Genomic DNA, 18,881 nt, shown 5'->3' on the forward strand with positions numbered 1-18,881 from the left:
TACATACATACATGTACAAATTAAAGGTATATATATTACATATAACAAGAAGCCAAAGACATTTATTTTTGGAACCTTTTTAATAATATAGTTACTATATACAGTGGTAAATATTTTTAAAGACAGATCCTGAAGATAGAGAGTTATAGATAGCCTCATATTTCGTAAGCTCTGACAGCCAACAGTTACTTCAGCTTGTGGAAATGTATTCATCCTCCAGATATATTTAACTTACCCATACAGAGCTTTTCAGTTTGTTTTTATATATTATTGAAGTACATTATCCACACAAAATAAAATGCACGTATCATTATATATGGAGTTTAAATTTTTTTCTAATTAGTCACCAGTATTTAATAGTTGAGAAGAGTTCTTACAAAAGTCTTCTTTTCTTTTCTTTTTTAAATTTTTTTTGTTTGTTTTTTTTGACAAAGAGACAGAGCATGAGCAGGGCAGGGGCAGAGAGAGAGAGACACAGAATCCGAAGCCGCCTCCAGGCTCTGAGCTGTCAGCACAGAGCCTGACGTGGAGCTCGAACTCACGAGCTGTGAAATCATGACCTGTGCTGAAGTCGGACACTCAACCGACTGTGCCACCCAGGCGCCCCACAAAATTCTTATTTTCTTAATTCTCTTAAGAATCAAACTATTTGCCTAAACTGAACTGATATATTTATCTGGCAACAGTAAACTGAATCTGATGAGCACTGCCCCCTTTGGATGAGGCATTGGCTCTAAGTTTACCAACATCCCCGAGGCCACCTTCCTCATACCACCTGCCGGAGTTTTTGGCCCCAGCTGTAACGAAAAGAAATCCACCAAATGTTAGTTCTAAACAGAGGGTGTGCCCCACAAAAATAGAAGCCAAATAAGATGTTACATTTTTTTAGAGAATTGATCTTTTAGAAACTAATGTATTTTCACAAGTTTAATACTGTTTTACAGATAAAAAGTCTTTATTGAAAGTATTTTAATTATAATAAATGATGTATAAATATTTTGAATTTAGCCTCATAACATTCATTAACCAGATTTTTATTATATTACAATTAAGTACAAAAAAACGGTGCTGGGCCTTTGATTTTGAGACCCTTATGCTAATGTAACAGATTATAAAATACTGTCTTATATGAAAAATTTTTTTTTCCAGTTTTCTTTATCAAGCGAGAAAACTGTACATGCCTTTTTGTAACTACACAGATCTTGATTTCAGCAGTTCTGTCTCATCAGTGCTCATTGGCTTTCTGGCTTTTAGAGGACTAATGAAATGGTTCTTCACCTATCTCACTTTTAACTATAATATATATTTTGAGAGACTGTAGCTAGCTTTCATGACATTGCATTTACTGAATTATTTCCCTATACATATAATTGGATACATATTTAATATATATAACTATCGAAATATTTGAATATGTAACTATAAGATATTTGAAATACCTGAATACATAATTGTTGGAATATATAATTTTTTGAAATATTTGTTCTCAGGTGATTGTTAGTTAAAAACTCCCACGTTGAAGAAATAAATGACTTAAACTGTAGAGAAAAATGAAAATATTTCAGGTCTTATTAAAGACTTTAATTAGATTGGCTGTTTTGACCACTAGGGGGAAAAAACACTCAAGCAACCTCTTCTAAGTAAAGCATGTCGTGTTGTTAGACCTGCAAGTATGTTTGACCGTGGAAGGAATTTAGAACAGAGTATTTCCCAATAGTGGAGTGACATTATATTTTAAATAGAAGCACAGATGCTGTTATCATCAATCATCTTAATTCATTTGAGAGTTTTATCAAAGTAAAAAAGGACTTTCTGTGTTTGTGTTTATAGGCATTCAGCTCAGTGAATACCTGCCAGAAGTGAAAGACCTCCTACAGGCAGACCAGCTTGGGAGCCTCAAGTCTAATCCTTACTTTGAGTTTGTTTTGAAAGCAAACTATGAATATTATGTCCGCGGACAAGTGTAACTTCTTCTGAAAATGGTCACTGCTGCTAAAAATTTGTACAGGCTCGTCCTTAGAAAAATCTTAGACCTTAAATATCTAAAAGTTTGTACAGTTTTATAACATGAATTACTGAATTTTTGGTACTTTATTTGGAAACAGCCGTGTGACTGTAGTTTTTTGTTTTTTAGTTACAAGATCTTTTCTCCTTTTGCCATCGATTCATCACTTGTTATTTCCCTGCTGGCTACCCTTCTCATTCCATCAAGGGCTCTGGAGTTCTTGTTCTAGTTGTTGCTATTTGTTTGCACAAAGCACTTCTAGGCCTCAGTCCCTGTAACTCTGAACATGACAGGATTGCACTGATTGTCTCTGAGATTGCTGTCGCTCTGGAGGTTGTGCACTGAGGAGAATTGGGAGTCTGGTATCCGTTTGGGTTAGGGCTGCTGCGAAATGTCCAGTAAGACAGATGTCAGATTTGGTGACTTGCTGTAGGACCGAAAGACAAAACAAGTGGGCATAATTCCTGTGAGTTTGAGAACTGCTTAATTCACTGGGAAAATATCATACATTTCCATGTAAATAGAGTATTAGAGTAGTGAGTAAAAACACTTAAGTGGTAACCTGCCTGCAAGTTACCATATGGTAAATTTGTAGTATTAAAGTTAGTCATGGCCTTTCAGTATGGGGATTCAAGCTGTATTTTCAAGGTGATTTACACTGAATTCCTGCTTTGCCACAGTCTGGCAACATAGAGCATGTGTTACGCTAGAAGCCGTTATAGGTTTTCTTAACACGGCATCTGATTTACTGAAAAGTAGTGGCTCTCAGAGCTTCATTGTTCTGACTAGTGTCATTACTCAGTTTTTCTCAGCTTTAAATAAAGACTAGAGGTTGGACAGGGTGTTGCTGGCATATTCAGATTCTGGCCCAGTTGAATGCTCACTAAACAACTTGCTCCAACAGCTGAAAAGGTCAGAAGTTAAATATGGTAAAGAGTCCGGTGCCTGGTTTCACAAAGTGCGGCCATCGTGCTTCTCTTCCCGTGCCCTCTTCCCCTCTAGGCTTCAAATCCAGCCTTTGAACATGTTGGCAGGAACAGGTTAATGGAGCTCGTTACATTAATAACCAGAGGAAAGACACTATCAGTCTTGCCTTTTTCTGTTTGCAGCTTGTGTGCTGGGACAGCATGAGGGTCCCGGTTAGGAGTATATGGAAGGGTGCGGTGCTAAGGGAAGGTAGGAGGAACTTGTCAGGTGGCAGGGAAGAAATGGTTGAACTCTTGTGTTCTAAGCCGAGGCTTTGCTTTTACATAGACATTGACAGTTCTTGCCTGTATGATCCTTTTTAGATACTCGTGTGCTCTGGGAACACAAGACTGTGCCCCCTTCACATGCTACCACAAATCTAAGTATCCCTAATGTGACAGGAAAGCCAGTCTGACGGTGACCCTGGCCCCGTTGATTGCCTGATGTCAAATTGCTGCTCTCACGGTGTAATGCATAGTTGTCTTATGTTGAGGGAGGAGAAGCCTCACTCTTCTAGCTCTAGCTCTTAGCGTGGCACCAAAATGGTGGGGTTTTTTAAAATTAATAAAATTAAGGTCTAAGGTTTTAAGTAACTTTTCTAAATTTTAAAAAGTTGTTTCACAGTGTAGTCTTTATCAAAGAATTACTGATTTTTGTATAAATTGAGTAATAAAGGCACATTATAAAGGTGAGCGTGTTTTCTAAGGAAAGAGAAACTGCCTTGGGAAGGGGTTTTTCTCACCCCTGTCTTTGCTGTTCTGAAAGTCACAGTTTGCAGCCTCAATTAAATGAAGCAACGCGTTTTTGATAGCAGCCAGCTTCGTGCTCCGGTATGTTTTGTTTTAAGACTTTGTGAATGTATCAAGGTTGAAGGTAGAACTTGAGATACACGTAAGGGACTTGCTGAAACCCTTAGCGAAGTAAAAGGCTACGGACACCCTCTGTCACAGGGGTTTTGTTTTTGAAGAAGCCCTCGAAATTGGATTCTTTCTTTGACTTCGGGGTCTGAATCAAAATGCTGAAGTCTGTCACCCACCGAGCACACGAGGCCCGCGCGAAGGGCACACGGCACATTTCCCCTTCGAGGTGGATCGCTCTCTCTAGTAGCGGGAACGGACGGAAAGCCACGTCAGAATGTCGTCAGGCTCCTCCTTGATCTCTTGTGATCCTTCACACTTGTACATCTTGAGGCTGATAACTACAGAAAAAGGTAGTCCCACCTTTTTATTCCTGGACCTTTTATTAGAGAATGCCTGAAGAGAAAGTAGTTTTACGTACTCCTGTGTAAAATCCACTCATTAAATACAAAAATGCAATTTTAAAAAATAATTTTGTGTAATTCTAAAATTATGAAAAGCTGTAGAAAATGTAAAACCTGTTTTTTTTTAAAGTATGTGGAAGAACATAAACCCCTGTAATACCACCAGCCAGAAATCATTTCAGTTACCAGCTTAGAATGCATTTTAGAGGCACCTGGCTGGCTCTGTTGGAAGAGCGTGCATCTCTGGATCTCGGCGTCATGACTTCGAGCTCCATGTTGGGTGTAGAGATTACTTAAATAAACTTAAAAAAAAAAAAAAAAAAGAAATGTATCTTAGACTATTTGGGACTGTCCATATTTTATAACCCAATATATATTATGAGCATCTCCATATATCCTTAATCCAATGTTTCCCAACCTTTTTCCCATTGGCATCCCTAAGGGATCTTTTTAGACACTTTTGCCCTAATCACTCCACCCCCATCCCTCCATGAAAATTTAATACTGCAGGGGCGCCTGGGTGGCGCAGTCGGTTAAGCGTCCGACTTCAGCCAGGTCACGATCTCGCGGTCCGTGAGTTTCGAGCCCCGCGTCAGGCTCTGAGCTGATGGCTCGGAGCCTGGAGCCTGTTTCCGATTCTGTGTCTCCCTCTCTCTCTGCCCCTCCCCCGTTCATGCTCTGTCTCTCTCTGTCCCAAAAATAAATAAACGTTGAAAAAAAAAAAATTAAAAAAAAAAAAAAAGAAAATTTAATACTGCAGATAGATAGACACACACACACACATCACACACACATATATAATGAACTATGCCTTTGGAGGCCACAAATCATTGTAATATCTAAGTTTTTTTCACACCCCCAAGAAACAGTTTCCCCCCTTTGAGAATGCATGATTTTTCAAGATACAATTTTCTAATGAGTGCCTGACACTTTACCACATGGCTATGCCATGGTTTATTTAACAGTTTTCCCTTAATGATCTTAACATTTGAGTTCATGGTTTGGGTTTGGGTTGGGTTTTTGTTTGTTTGTTTGTTTTTGCCATTTTAAATAATAGAATAAATCTTTCTACAAAAATCTTTGTGCGCTCCACGTTCCTTTAAAATTACATGACTTTTCCTGTTCAGTTTGTGATGATGCTTATACACGTTTAGTGAACAGTTGTAATCGTTTTGAATGTCCTTTGCTCACCTACCCACCTCACCACCCCCCACCCCACCTCCTCCAGACACTCAGAAGAAAGATATTGTACTATTTATTGAGTACTTCTGTCCCAGGCACTTCTGTCCAAGTCAGTCTTAAGGAGTAGGTAGTACCCTCCGTTGAGAATACAGAGTCTTCCTTGAAATGACCCGCCCAAGGCCACACAGCCATTCAGAAGGGGTGAGGGGCATACCCAGAAATGCCAAGTGCAGATTTTTCACCAGGTTCTTATGCCAGATATTAGGAGGTAGTGGGGGCAGAACGAGAGGGGACGGCCCTCAGAGGTGGCGAGGGCGGAAGCCGTGACTTCATTTCTGGATGTCCTTGGCTCCTGCTGGAAAAGATCCCTTGAGGATCTTTTATATTTCCAGAACGAAACCAAGTGTTGGGGAGGATTGAAGGAAGGGAGAAAGGGGTCCCACCCCCAACTGCTCCTGGTGGGAGGGGGAGTCGCCCAAGCCCCAGCTGTGGGACCCCGGGGGCCCTGTGGTCTGACTCACCGAGCCTTATTCTGAGTTTTAACATTGAATGGCACGACTAGTACGGGTCTCATTTCCCTCAGAATAGTTACAAGCATCCAAGGGAGCCATGTGAAAGCACATAAAGCATGAATTCGTATTTGAATCAGTAGGAAATAATGGGAGGCTGAGACCCAGCAAGGTGGCTCACAGATGAGTGAGGAACCGAGGGGACAGGGCTGTGGAGAAGACAGCTGAGCGGCAGCCCAAGGCCCCGTCAGAGTGTCAAGAGCCCAGGGAAAACTTAGAAGCCGACGCTCTCTGTCAAGCATTCCCTCCGTGGCTGAGCTTTACTTGGCGACAGTTCTCAAAAGGCTATGCGGGCAGCCACCCGCTTACTAGGCGAGAGCAGAGCACTGCTGTGTTCCCCAAAACCGTACATGTATGGAGGTGGCCTTTGCACTCACCCGTTAGGTCTATTCCCTAGGCCAATGAGAACTCAACAAGACCAGGATGGGATTGGGTGGCCCCGTGGTGACCCGTCAAGAGACCATTTAAACAGCCCCAACCGTGGGCGGAGAGCAGATGCCCGGCCCTGTGTTCTCGGGCCCCAGCTCCCGAGGTTTCCTTCCCTTGGGTTTTCTTCATAGCTTTTCACGTGTCTTTGAAACCGATAGACTCCGGGCTCAGAAAAGCTTGCTATGGGAGAGAGAGGAACCACACCGAGCAAGAGGTTTGGAAGATAGTGGCAGCCCAGTTCCCCTTTTTAAAAAAGCAACAAATTCTTAGGTATCCTTGCTGCTTTTAGGCCAGAATTTAAGCTTTACCCTCAAAATTGTGCACACAGTGCATGTGCAGGGTTTTTTTGGATTTTTGGTGTTTTTTTTTTGGGGGGGGGGCGTCTTTTTGTTTGTTTCCTTCCTAGCATCTTCACTACCCACGGACAGCAGGACAGAAGGTATTAAAAAGGACCCGTAGCTCTGTCTGTTACTCACTCGTTCTCTGCAACAACTGAAAAAGCTATATGTGAGAGAAACTACAGCAGCTTTCAGCTGACTCTTTATACTCACGACATAGGCCCCCTGCTAAACAAACTTCATTTTTGAATGGACTTTGATGGTTTAGGAAGAGTTGCCATGATGTGGGCTACCAGGGAGGGTTACATGTGCCTTTATATCCGTCCTCCGGAGAATCCACACCTGTCCCCCTTGCCCAGCTCCACGACCAAATGCAAATTGCAACTATTTTGGGAACACTTAAGCACATCAGAAAAATGAATGATTCCATTCGCGCTGGCACCACAACACCGATGTACCCGCTCCAAGCATGGCACTGAGTTCATCACAGAAAACGGTCTCTCCTTCTGCCTTCGATGGCAGGGTTAGGACTGCGCTTGTTCCCCCACCCCCACCCCCACCCCCACCCCCACCCCCGCCGAAAATGCGAGTCCGGCCCCGACTGGGTAACCTCTTCTGACCCTCGCTCCACCTTACCATAAGTAGATCCAAATCCTTCTAGAAAATCTGAAAGGCATATCCCCATGTATCAGTGGTATAAATAGAACCGCTTCAGCAGGCTCTGGTAGAGGGTGAGTTGCTCCAAGGTGGACTGGGAAGCAGCCTGGCCTTGGCAAGGCTGCACCCTCTAAATAGAAAGATGAGTTTGTTCAGCCTTTGCAGAAGGAAAAATTGCTACCCATCCTAGAGTGCAATGTCCTTGTCCTCTTTACTGGGAGGAAGGTCGAGCAAGGTCTCATTTAGTAAGGGCGCTTCGCCCATTCCACCACCGGGTCGGGAGTTGTGACCCCTGCCTTTCAGCCCCAGGACAGGGACACTCTTAGTCCCACCAGGGAGGTGGCGGTGTGGGGGCTCAGCCCAGCCCACCCAACCTGGGGCGGGTTCAGTCCGGGAGGAAGAGAACACCCACCACCAGCACCCCCAAATTCACTCCCTTCACGAACAGCCAAGTGCGCTGCGTGTCACTGAGAGGAACAGCTCCGGCTGCCCTGGCGTCGTGCCTGGCGCGGCCAGGGCCGCCGCCCCGGCCTGTCCCCGGGAGCCCTCCTCCTCCCCCTCCTCCTCCTCCTCCCCGCCTCTCCGCCTTCTCCTCCCGCCGCCAGCTGTCTGGCCCGCGACAGCTGCGCGCCCTCCCGCCGCCGGTGGCCCTCTCCGCGGTGGGGGCGGGTCAGCCCTCCGAATCGGGGAGCTCAGGGGTGGGAAGGGAGAGGCGAAGTTCACCGGGGAGCGGGGGTCGCCTTCCTTCCCTTCCTGGGACCGCTTCTCCCATCCTCTCTTGTCCCACCACTGGGACACGGCTCCCTCCTCCCTGTAGCCGCACGTGGGGCTCTGAGGGTGTGAGTAAACCCAAAGGAAGGATGAAATGTGGGAGGCACCCTCCGGAGCGCCCTGTGCGAGCAGAGCGGACAGGGTGGGGAGGCCTTGCGGACAGGTGCAGCTCCGGGAGCGCAGGCGCACACGCGCACCCACTGGCGCTCGCGGTGACCCTCGCCCCACCCCATCCCCTCGGGCGGGCAACTGGGCCGCGTCGGGAGGGGCCGACCGGCCGGGGAGACACTCCATATACGGCCCGGCCCGCGTTACCTGGGCTCGGGCCAGGCCGCTCCTTCTTTGGTCAGCGCAGGGGACCCGGGCGGGGACCCGGGCCGCGAGCCGGCTCGGGGACGGGGCTCCAGTGCCCAACACCCAAATATGGCTCGAGAAGGGGAGCGACATTCCTGCGGGGCGGCGCGGGGGGGGGGGGAGCGCCCGCGGGCTATATGAAAGCCGAGCGCGAGGACCAGCGGCCACCGCAGCGGACAGCGCCGAGAGAAGCCTCGCTTCCCTCCCGCGGCGACCAGGGCCCGAGCCGGAGAGCAGCAGGTGTAGCCACCCGCCCAGGTAGGGCGGGAGTGGGGGAGGGGGCCGGGGACAGGAGAACAATAGGACAGGGGGACAAGGTGACAGGGCACCACCGAGGGGAGCCTGGAGAACTCCGGGGTAGAACCCAACCGACTCACCTGATCAGCCCCAAGGCCTGCTTTCTGCCCGCCCACCCCGTGGCTTGGTCCTCAGAGCCACACGCGCTTTATAGAGGAGGCCCGAGGCCATCAGCTTTGGGAAACATCTCCAAGCTTATCCCCAGCCCCTTGGGGCTCCTTTACCTGGCGTTTCGTATGTGCCGGGTGGATTAGAGGTTTTGCTTTTAGTCGTCCCAAGGGCAATGCCTTCCCGAGGAAGGCCGGAGCCCAGGAGCAGCAAAGGCCGCAATTCTCTGGGGTCGCCATCAGGCGAAACGGTGCCTCTGTTCTGAGGTTGGAATGTCGTGGGGGTCCGGAATGGGCCACTCCTCTCGGCACGGAGCACCAAAGCCCTTCCCACGGGCATCTCCTTCGGACCCCGCGCTCGCCCGGCGAGCAGGTATCGCCCGCCTCAACCGCCCAGACGAGGCCGCCGAGGCGCCGAGGCCTGGGGCGCCGGCGCCCGGCTCCTGCGTCAGGTAGCCTGCAGCGAAGGCAGAGGTGTCCCGGCGGACACTGTGCCGGGGTTCCCGGGGTGGAGAAATTCTCCGAGATTCTCCGCAGCGCGGCCCTGAGCCCGGGGAGCGAAGCCCGCCAGGGTGCCCTCCGCCGCTCCCCTGGCCGACGGCGCGCGGCTCGGGGCTGGGGACGTCCGTCGGTCCCCGGGAAGGGAGGGCGCTCGGGCCGTCGGGGACTCCCGCGCTGTCGCGTCGTGCGTCTCCACGGCCTTCCTGTCCTTTACAGAAACCAGACACCATGTGTGACGAAGACGAGACCACCGCCCTCGTGTGCGACAATGGCTCCGGCCTGGTGAAAGCCGGCTTCGCCGGCGACGACGCCCCTAGGGCCGTGTTCCCTTCCATCGTGGGCCGCCCTCGCCACCAGGTCAGGCTGCCCGTCCGCGGAGGGAGCCGGGCGGGGGTCCCCCGCCACCCCCCCACCCCCCCGCGTAGGCCAGCCGCCGTCGCGGGAGCCGCGGTAACGTGGGCGTGGTGTCTCCGCTCCGCAGGGCGTCATGGTGGGTATGGGTCAGAAAGATTCCTACGTGGGCGACGAGGCGCAGAGCAAGAGAGGCATCCTGACCCTGAAGTACCCCATTGAGCACGGCATCATCACCAACTGGGACGACATGGAGAAGATCTGGCACCACACCTTCTACAACGAGCTCCGCGTGGCCCCCGAGGAGCACCCCACCCTGCTCACCGAGGCCCCCCTCAACCCCAAGGCCAACCGCGAGAAGATGACCCAGATCATGTTTGAGACCTTCAACGTGCCCGCCATGTACGTGGCCATCCAGGCCGTGCTGTCCCTCTACGCCTCCGGCCGTACCACCGGTGAGTGCGCGCGGGGCCGCCCCGCTCCCCGGCTCCCCCGCTCCCGCCCGCCGCGCGCGCCCGCGCCCGGCCTCGGGGGCGCGCGCTCACCCCCGCCCCGCCCCCCGCTCAGGCATCGTGCTCGACTCCGGCGACGGCGTCACCCACAACGTGCCCATCTATGAGGGCTACGCCCTGCCGCACGCCATCATGCGCCTGGACTTGGCCGGCCGCGACCTCACCGACTACCTGATGAAGATCCTCACTGAGCGCGGCTACTCCTTCGTGACCACAGGTGCGCGGCGCTCCGGGCTCCCCGGGCGGGCGGGGTGGCGCGCGGGCCGCGGGGCCCTGCGCTGAGGGCGCCTCTCCTGCCCCTGCCCCCCCACAGCTGAGCGCGAGATCGTGCGCGACATCAAGGAGAAGCTGTGCTACGTGGCCCTGGACTTCGAGAACGAGATGGCGACGGCCGCCTCCTCCTCCTCCCTGGAGAAGAGCTACGAGCTGCCCGACGGACAGGTCATCACCATCGGTAACGAGCGCTTCCGTTGCCCGGAGACGCTCTTCCAGCCCTCCTTCATCGGTGAGTCCCGCTCGCCGGCCTCCCCGGGAGCCCCGGGGCCCCGCCCGGACCCCGGCTCGGCTCGCACACGCCGGCTCACGCTCCTCCCTGCGGCCCCCAGGCATGGAGTCGGCGGGCATCCACGAGACCACCTACAACAGCATCATGAAGTGCGACATCGACATCAGGAAGGACCTGTACGCCAACAACGTCATGTCGGGGGGCACCACCATGTACCCGGGTATCGCTGACCGCATGCAGAAGGAGATCACGGCGCTGGCCCCCAGCACCATGAAGATCAAGGTCGGCGGCGGCCCGCGCCCCCTGTCCGCGGGTGGGCCCCGGGGTGCGGCCCTCGCCGGCCTGACGCGCTCCCTGTCTTACAGATCATCGCCCCGCCTGAGCGCAAGTACTCGGTGTGGATCGGCGGCTCCATCCTGGCCTCGCTGTCCACCTTCCAGCAGATGTGGATCACCAAGCAGGAGTACGACGAGGCCGGCCCCTCCATCGTCCACCGCAAATGCTTCTAGACCCCATTCCACCAACAGCGTGCGAATTCTCCTCAGGACGACAAATCTGCTCAGGTTGCAGGTGGCTGACCTCGAGTCACCGCGCAGCAACTTCGTCTCTAACAACTTGAGTTGCCGCAGCCGCAATCCGACACAATGTTTATAACGTGTACATACATTAACTTATTTACCTCATTTTATTATTTTTAAAAACAAAGCCCTGTGGAAGGAAATGGAAAACTTGAAGCATTAAACTCAGCCATTCTGTCTGTTGCGTAAAGTCGTTCGTTGTGTTTATTTGCCGGGGCGGGGGGGCGGGGAGTCGCAGGGGGCAAGGGAGGAAGAGGGACCCCACCTTCCTGCGTGACTTTTCACAATACTCGGAATGAGCGCGCTCCTTGCGACGCCTTAAAGTCTTCCCTTGCTCGCGGTCTCCCCCTCTGGATCAGATCCATTCCCAAACACTGGCAGGCCCGCCCCTCTGGTAGGTGGTGAGGCCATCTCTCCCACCGCAGGCTCTGGGGTGGCCGCCGGCGGGCGGGTGGCTCTGGCCAGCGGCCGGCGGCGGGCGCTGTCCACGGTGCTGGCGCCGGGAGCCGCCCCTCAGAGCGCATTTCCGTCCCACCTTAAGGGATCGGCCTTCCCTACTACATCTGGAGACCTAACTGAAAAAGTGGTGCGCTGCATTTAATGAACCAGCTTTCATCTGCAAGGGAAGGCGGTCACTTCTCTTCCCGACTGGGAAGTCCTTCGCTTCGTGCCAAGGCGACGGAAGTGCCTCTTCCAGGGTGGGGGCTGGGGAGGAGCGCCGCCCAGAGGTGGGAGGAGGGTAAGGGACACATGCGCTTTCCAGAAAGGGCGGCGCGTGCAGGGCTGGGCCGGGCACGGAGGGCAGCCCTGCAAGGAGGGGTCTGCGGGGAGTGGAGCTGAGACTGGCACTGGCACTGGTGCCAGTGGAGCAGGAGTAGTGAAGAGGAGTAAACAGGGAAGAAGGAAGACGACCGTCCTCCTTCCCAGCACTCGCAATGTTCCAAAAGGCACGAAATATACTAACAGAGTAGGAATTTCTATGGGACAGCACAGCCGTCTTCTTTAAAACAAAAACAGAACTACCTTAAAGTCTTCTAGTCAAGATTACCAAGGACAGTGGTACCTAAATAAAATCGATTTTGACTCAAGGCAGGTAATAAACTCTTTTGGAGATAGGCTTATAACTAGAATTAAGAATATGCAATGTTATATGCCACATAGCCATGTGTTTATTCATTCTCTCCTTTCCTTTTTGAAAAGGTTCCTTGGGGCACCTGGGTGGCGCAGTCGGTTAAGCGTCCGACTTCAGCCAGGTCACGATCTCGCGGTCTGTGAGTTCGAGCCCCGCGTCAGGCTCTGGGCTGATGGCTCGGAGCCTGGAGCTTGTTTCCGGTTCTGTGTCTCCCTCTCTCTCTGACCCTCCCCCGTTCATGCTCTGTCTCTCTCTGTCCCAAAATAAATAAACGTTGAAAAAAAAAATTAAAAAAAAAAAAAAAAAAAAAGAAAAGGTTCCGAAATCCTTGAGGCCTCTAAGGTGGGAATGACTGCCAAATGCAGAGATCAAGAAAATCAATAATTCGGTAGAATTTAAAATGTTGATAAAACAAGCATATGATACTATGTGTTATTGCCCACCAAGGGTGGATAAATGTTTAAAATGGGCTACATCCTAGTCTCTCAGAGGAATCTAGGTTTTACTGATAACAGTAAATATACATAGGCATATATGATCAAACAAAACACACACACAGCCCGAATAATCATGTAGCCAGCAGCCTGGAAAAAATGTCAGAATTACACGAGTTAGCTAATTGTCATGTTGTTGTTTTTTTAATTTAAAAAAGATTTGTTTCTGAGAGAGAGAGAGAGAGAGAGAGAGCGAGCACGAGTGGGAGACAGGCAGAGAGAGACGGAGACAGAGGGTCCAAAGTGGGCTCTGTGCTGACAGCAGAGAGCCCGGTGCTCAAGTTAAGTGTTTTTTTAACCAAAGCCCAACATCACTTAATTAAGACTTCAGTAAGGTGTGTAAGGGGGTAACAACAGATTTTCCCGGTGATCATAATCATTACATAGCTCATGATCATTTAGGATTCACAGAAGTTTTCAATATAATCTGGTAACGTTTCCTCATGCATTGCCTCTGACATTTCTATGGACAAAACGTGCAAAAACTATCAATTGCGTGGTTTCACTGGGAATGTGCCAAATCTAAAAATTACCTTTCCTTAACTGACACTTCTAACAAACAAACAAACAAACAAAAAACAGGCATTTTATTGGCGTTCTGTACTTTCCTATCAGGTCGTATTACCTATGTTTGTCCTGAAAGAGAGTGGTGGGTGTGGTGTAATAAAGAATGAGTCTGTTGAGAATATATATCTAGAGCGTATACAAATGTCTGTGCCGGGTGAGGGGAGAAAGAACTATTTCCAGCAGCTCTGTGAGTGTCTGTAGTAGTAACAGTCGAGAAGTCCCTGTGTGGTGGCAGTACCCTTAGCGCTAGAGTGAATAATGTTACATCTGATTCCCCACCGAAAAGCCATCTCGGGGAATCCATTGCTGGAGCAGTGAGAGAATTGAAAGCAGCAAAGAATCCACCCCCCGCCCCACCCCCCGTTGCTTTTGGTGTGTTTCCCTAGACTTGGCAGTAGGCTTATCGGGGATCTTATTTCCTTCTCACAAACCTTGGTAAATTGCCACCAATTTGTTTTCGCTGAATCTATGTTACCAGTGTTCTGTCGAAGAAGGAAGGAATAGAGAAGAAAATGGGCAAAGAGAGTGTGTCGGGATTGAAATGAAGGATGAGGGCGCCTGGGAGGCTCGGTCAGTTAAGCTTCTGACCCTGGATTTCGGCTCAGGTCACGATGGCACGGTTTTGTGGGTTCGAGCCCCCCGTCAGTCTCCACAGTGTGGAGCCTGCTTGGGATTGTCTGTCTCCCTCTCTCCCTGCCCCTCCCCTGTTCACGCTGTCTCTGTCTCTCTCTCTCTCTCTCAAAATAAATAAATAAACTTAAAAAAAAAAAAGATTAAGGCTGAGAGGGAGAATTGAAAGTAGTCAGTACCACGGCACATGCTAGGCTCTATCACTTAAACCTTTGGAAGCTCGAATTAGACCGGGGAATATCAGGGTCCCTCCCAGCTGCATCTGTCCTGTGACCCATCACCCCAGATGTGGTAGAACCCACCAAAGGTTAATAAAATATTTTATTGCCCACATACCATGTGCAAGGGGTACAGAGAGGGCTAAGATATGGTCCCATCCTTACGCGTTTGGGGCCCTGATCCCCAGGATCGCCAGGCACCTTATGCCTTGACTCTGATCACCACGAAGGCTGTTGGAGCCGCTCTGCGGGCGGTGAGGGAGGCCGGCACACGCCGCACTGGGAGCCATCAGATGCTGTGGACACAGTGGCTGTTTTGTTGCCTGTTCAGTCAATTGCCACCATAAGGCCGGCTTCCCTCCCATTGTTTTCCGACAAGGCTCGATGGGTTCCAAATATGGTGCTTATGGGGATACACGTCCCTCATGGTGCTCAAGCAGGTTGTCCTGCCTGTGATGTTGGGGACACAGAGTAGCACGGCCCCTTACCTGGGGGTGCCTCAGCCCCGAGGGCGGGAGGTGGGGAGGGGCTCATGGCACCAGACCGGCACGGCCATGTGGGCATTTGTGTGGTCAGCCTGCCTACCTGACTGCCTCCTTCTCCTCTTCGTCTCGCTTCTGTCACTTTCATTTCCTTCCTGCCCTGCACCGTCCTTTGGAAGGCATCCATTTTAGCACCATGGAGATGTCATAGTTCTTTTGTGTAATTACCGTAAGCCGATGATAAGCCCTGAGACCTCTAAGTGACCCTTCCCCCATTATCAGTTTCTTAATGGCTTATCCTGACGTTCAACAGGTCCTGGGGGTGATTAGTGAGCGAGTAAAAGATGGAGGAAGGTACAAAGAGGACATTGGTGGTTCTCGTATGTGTCAATAGAATCAGGATTGCCTTTTATGTGATAACGATTGGAGTTTCTTAAGCCTCATCATTGTGCAGAGTTGCTGGTCACCACAGCTGGCCTCAGGAACGGCAGATTATAGCATGGGTCAAGGGACAGCCGTGACACCCTTGGATCCTCATCCCACCGTGTCCTCACTTAGTTCCTTCACGGTACCTATGTTAGGCTCTTGTGGCTGCTGTAACAAATTACCACGAAGTAGGTGACTTGGAACAACAGGAATTGCCTTCTTCACAGTTCTGGAAGCTACAAGTTCGAGGTCAAGGTGGCGGTGGGGATTGGTTTCTCTCTCCTTGGCTTGTAGATGGCCATCTTCTCCCTGTGTCTTCATTTCATCTTCCCTCTTTCCACGTCTGGGTCCAAATTTCCTCCTTAGAGAACACCAGTTATGTTGGATTTAGTGTCCACCCTAATGACTTCATTTTAATTTAATTATCTCTTTAGAGACCCCCATCTTCAGGGGCCCCTGGGTGGCTCAGTCCGTTAAGTGTCTGACTTCAGCTCAGGTCATGATCTCACGGTTCATGGGTTCGAGCCCCACGTCGGGCTCTGTGCTGACCGCTCGGAGCCTGGAGGCTGCTTAGGATTCTGTGTTTCCCTCGCTCTCTGCCCCTCCTCCGCTCACATTCTATCTCTCTCTCTCAAAAATAAACATTAAAAAAAAATAAAAATAAAGACACCATCTCCAAATATAGTCACATTCAGAGGTACTGGGTGTGTTAGGACTTCAACATATGAATGAGTGAGGATACACAATTCAGCCCAAAATAGGGAGCAACAATTTGACCCACTATGGTACCTAAGAGGCCCTATAACAATTAATTTATATTAACACCAATAATTAATTTTATTTTTTTTTAATTTTCTAGTGTTTATTTTTGAGGGAGAGACAGAGTGAGAGCCATTGGAAGGGGAGGGAGAGAAGGAGACACAGAATCCGAAGCAGGCTCCAGGCTCCTAGCTGTCGGCACAGAGCCCGACGCAGGGCCCGAACTCATGAACTGGAGATTCTTACATGAGTCGAAGTCGGACACTTAATGGAGGGAGCCAACCAGGTGCCCCTACATTAGTAATTCATTATAATAGGTCCTGCAGCTCTTACGCTAATATTGTGTCTTATGCTATATGAAGCATCTTCAAATGCATGAACTCATTTGAGTTTATAGGTAGCTAGAATAGAGAGTACGGTTCCACTTTCATAAAGGATAAAGGTGAGGTTTCAAGATTGAATGACTTGCCTAAGTTTATAAATTAGGAAAAGTGAGGGGCGCCTGGGTGGCTTAGTTGACTGAGTGTCCGACTCTTGATTTCAGCTCAGGTCCTGATCCCAGGGTCATGGGATCCAGCCCCAAGTTGGGCTGTGCAGTGAGTATGGAGCCTTCTTGGGATTCTCTCTTTCTCTCTCTCTCTCTTTCCCTCTGCCCCTCTCCCCTGCTCTCTCATTCTCTCAATAAATAAATAAATAAATAGATTAATTAATTAATTAATTAATTAGGAAATGTGGTAGAGCAAAGACTTGAACGTGGAACTCTTGACTCTATTCTTTTATTTTCAATATATAAAACCTGGTGTTTTATAGGTATTTCTTTTTTTTTTTTTTTTAATTTTTTTTTTCAACGTTTATTTATTTATTTGGGACAGAGAGAGACAGAGCATGAACGGGGGAGGGGCAGAGAGAGGGAGACACAGAATCGGAAAACAGGCTCCAGGCTCTGAGCCATCAGCCCAGAGCCTGACGCGGGGCTCGAACTCACGGACCGCGAGATCGTGACCTGACTGAAGTCGGACGCTTAACCGACTGCGCCACCCAGGCGCCCCCATAGGTATTTCTTATAAACAGCATATGGTTACGTAGTTTTTCCAGCTTGACAAATTTGTCTTTTAATTGAAACACTTGACCCATGTGGTATCTGATGTATTTGCTGACATATTTGGGTTAAGTCTACCATTTTATTTTGTTCCATTAGATTCGGCTGTTCAAAGTCTAAAATTAATCACTTCTCCCTCCTGGTACAATATGAGACCCTCTGAGGACTGTCATTCCAACAATTTACCTTCCTCCTGACTTGTCATGTATTTTCATTCTATCTTTTTAAACCCCCAGGCGCGCCTGGGTGGCTCAGTCCATTAAGCGTCAGAGTTTCGCTCAGGTCATGATCTCCCGGTGTTTTGTGAGTTCGAGCCCCACACCCAGCCCTGTGCTGACAGCTCGGAGCCTGGAGCCTGCTTCAGAATCGGTGTCTCCCTCTCTCTCTGTTCCTCCCCTGCTTGCACTCTGTCTCTCTCAAAAATAAATAAAGATTAAAAAAAACTATAACCCCCCAGACATTATCATTTGTTATACATCAGTCATGGCTTTAACTTCCTCAAAGTATTATAATTGTCAGTTTAGATTTACTTGTATATTAATAATTTTCTTTGCCCATTTCTTCCTCTTTATGGATCCTTTCCAAGTGGGATCGTTTTTTTCTACCCGAAGCACAAAGTCTTTACAATGTCTTTCATGAGACTCTGTTGGTTGCAATATATCTCACTTTTTGTTTGTTTCTCCCTCATTCTTGAAAGACTTTTTTTTTTTCTGAATACAGAATTCCTGGTTGACAGTTACTTCTTTCAGCATATTGAAAATGACATTTCTCTATCTTCTGAGTGCCATTTTTGCTGTCGAGAAGTCAACAGTCATCCTGGGGTTTCTTTGAGGCAATTTGCATTTCCCTCTCCCTGCCTCTCAGTATTTTTATTTTGTTTTGCTTCGTTTTTTTTAAGATTTCTCCTTGTCTTTGGTATTCTGCAGTTTCTCTATGATGTACCTAATTGTGGATTTATTTTTTTACTTCCTTAGAATTTATGAGCTTTTTGAATATGTGGATTGGTGTCTTTTCAACACGTGTGGGAAGTCACCAACCATTATTTGTTTCAAATACTGGCTCCGGTCCCATTTTTTCTCTCCTTTCGTTCTGAAGAATTGATCAATTGGGCTTCCCCAAAATTTAAATGCCTGTTCATCAAAGGACACCATTTAAAAAATGAATAGCCAAACCTAATACGGGGAGGAAACGTCTGCAAAACATATTTGACAAAGGTGTGATATCCAGGCTATAGAAAGAACCCCTACACTTCAATAACAAACAGATAAAAATGCAATAAAATGGGCAAAATAGTTTGAATAGACACTTCACAAAAGAAGATCTGTAAATGGCTAATAAGATAAGCACATGATCATACTTGTTAGGATGGCTATAGTAAAAACACACAGAAAACCAACTACAACAGAATAACGAGTGTTGGTAAGAATGTGGAGAAACTGGAACTCTTGATCATTGCTGGTAGTACTGCAGAATGGTGTAGCCTCTGTGGAAAACGTTATGGCAATTCCTAAAAAAAAAATTAAAGATAGAATCCAGCGATTTCTATTTCTGGGCACATCCCCAAAGCAATACAAGCAGGGACTCAAAGACGTATTTGCACAACCGCGTTCATAGCGCCGTGGTTCACAAGAGTCGCAAGACAGAAGCAGCCCAAGTGTCCATTGATGGATGATTGGATACACAAAATTTGG

General features: G+C 49.0%; 2 protein-coding genes across 2 annotated transcripts in view; both read left to right on the forward strand.

The window, feature by feature from the left end:
- Window positions 1-3,788, forward strand: part of NUP133 (nucleoporin 133) — a 57,860-nt gene extending 54,072 nt beyond the window's left edge. Inside the window, exon 26 of the mRNA XM_086679715.1 lies at window positions 1,831-3,788. Coding sequence (XP_086535841.1) covers window positions 1,831-1,967 — 137 coding nt within the window. The 3' untranslated portion in view covers window positions 1,968-3,788. The remainder of the gene's footprint in view (window positions 1-1,830) is intronic.
- A 4,844-nt stretch (window positions 3,789-8,632) lies between these two features.
- Window positions 8,633-11,573, forward strand: ACTA1 (actin alpha 1, skeletal muscle). Its single transcript, XM_086679716.1, has 7 exons — window positions 8,633-8,790; window positions 9,654-9,794; window positions 9,919-10,243; window positions 10,356-10,517; window positions 10,614-10,805; window positions 10,906-11,087; window positions 11,171-11,573. The coding sequence occupies exons 2-7, from the start codon at window positions 9,666-9,668 to the stop codon at window positions 11,312-11,314; spliced, it is 1,134 nt and encodes a 377-aa protein (XP_086535842.1). The 5' UTR covers window positions 8,633-8,790; window positions 9,654-9,665; the 3' UTR covers window positions 11,315-11,573.
- The last annotated feature ends 7,308 nt before the right edge of the window (window positions 11,574-18,881 follow it).

Source organism: Puma concolor, chromosome D2, assembly GCF_028749965.1.
Source record: "Puma concolor isolate L17-30 chromosome D2, mPumCon1.1.hap2, whole genome shotgun sequence".
Taxonomy (NCBI): Eukaryota; Metazoa; Chordata; class Mammalia; order Carnivora; family Felidae; genus Puma; species Puma concolor.

What these genes read in the sequence shown, in the direction of transcription:
- ACTA1 (XM_086679716.1), top strand. Translation starts at nt 9,666, where the DNA reads ATGTGTGACGAAGACGAGACCACCGCCCTCGTGTGCGACAATGGCTCC. An exon ending in CGCCTCCGGCCGTACCACCG is followed by an intron (nt 10,244 to 10,355) that starts GTGAGTGCGCGC and finishes CCCCCCGCTCAG; the next exon opens with GCATCGTGCTCGACTCCGGC. An exon ending in CTTCCAGCCCTCCTTCATCG is followed by an intron (nt 10,806 to 10,905) that starts GTGAGTCCCGCT and finishes TGCGGCCCCCAG; the next exon opens with GCATGGAGTCGGCGGGCATC.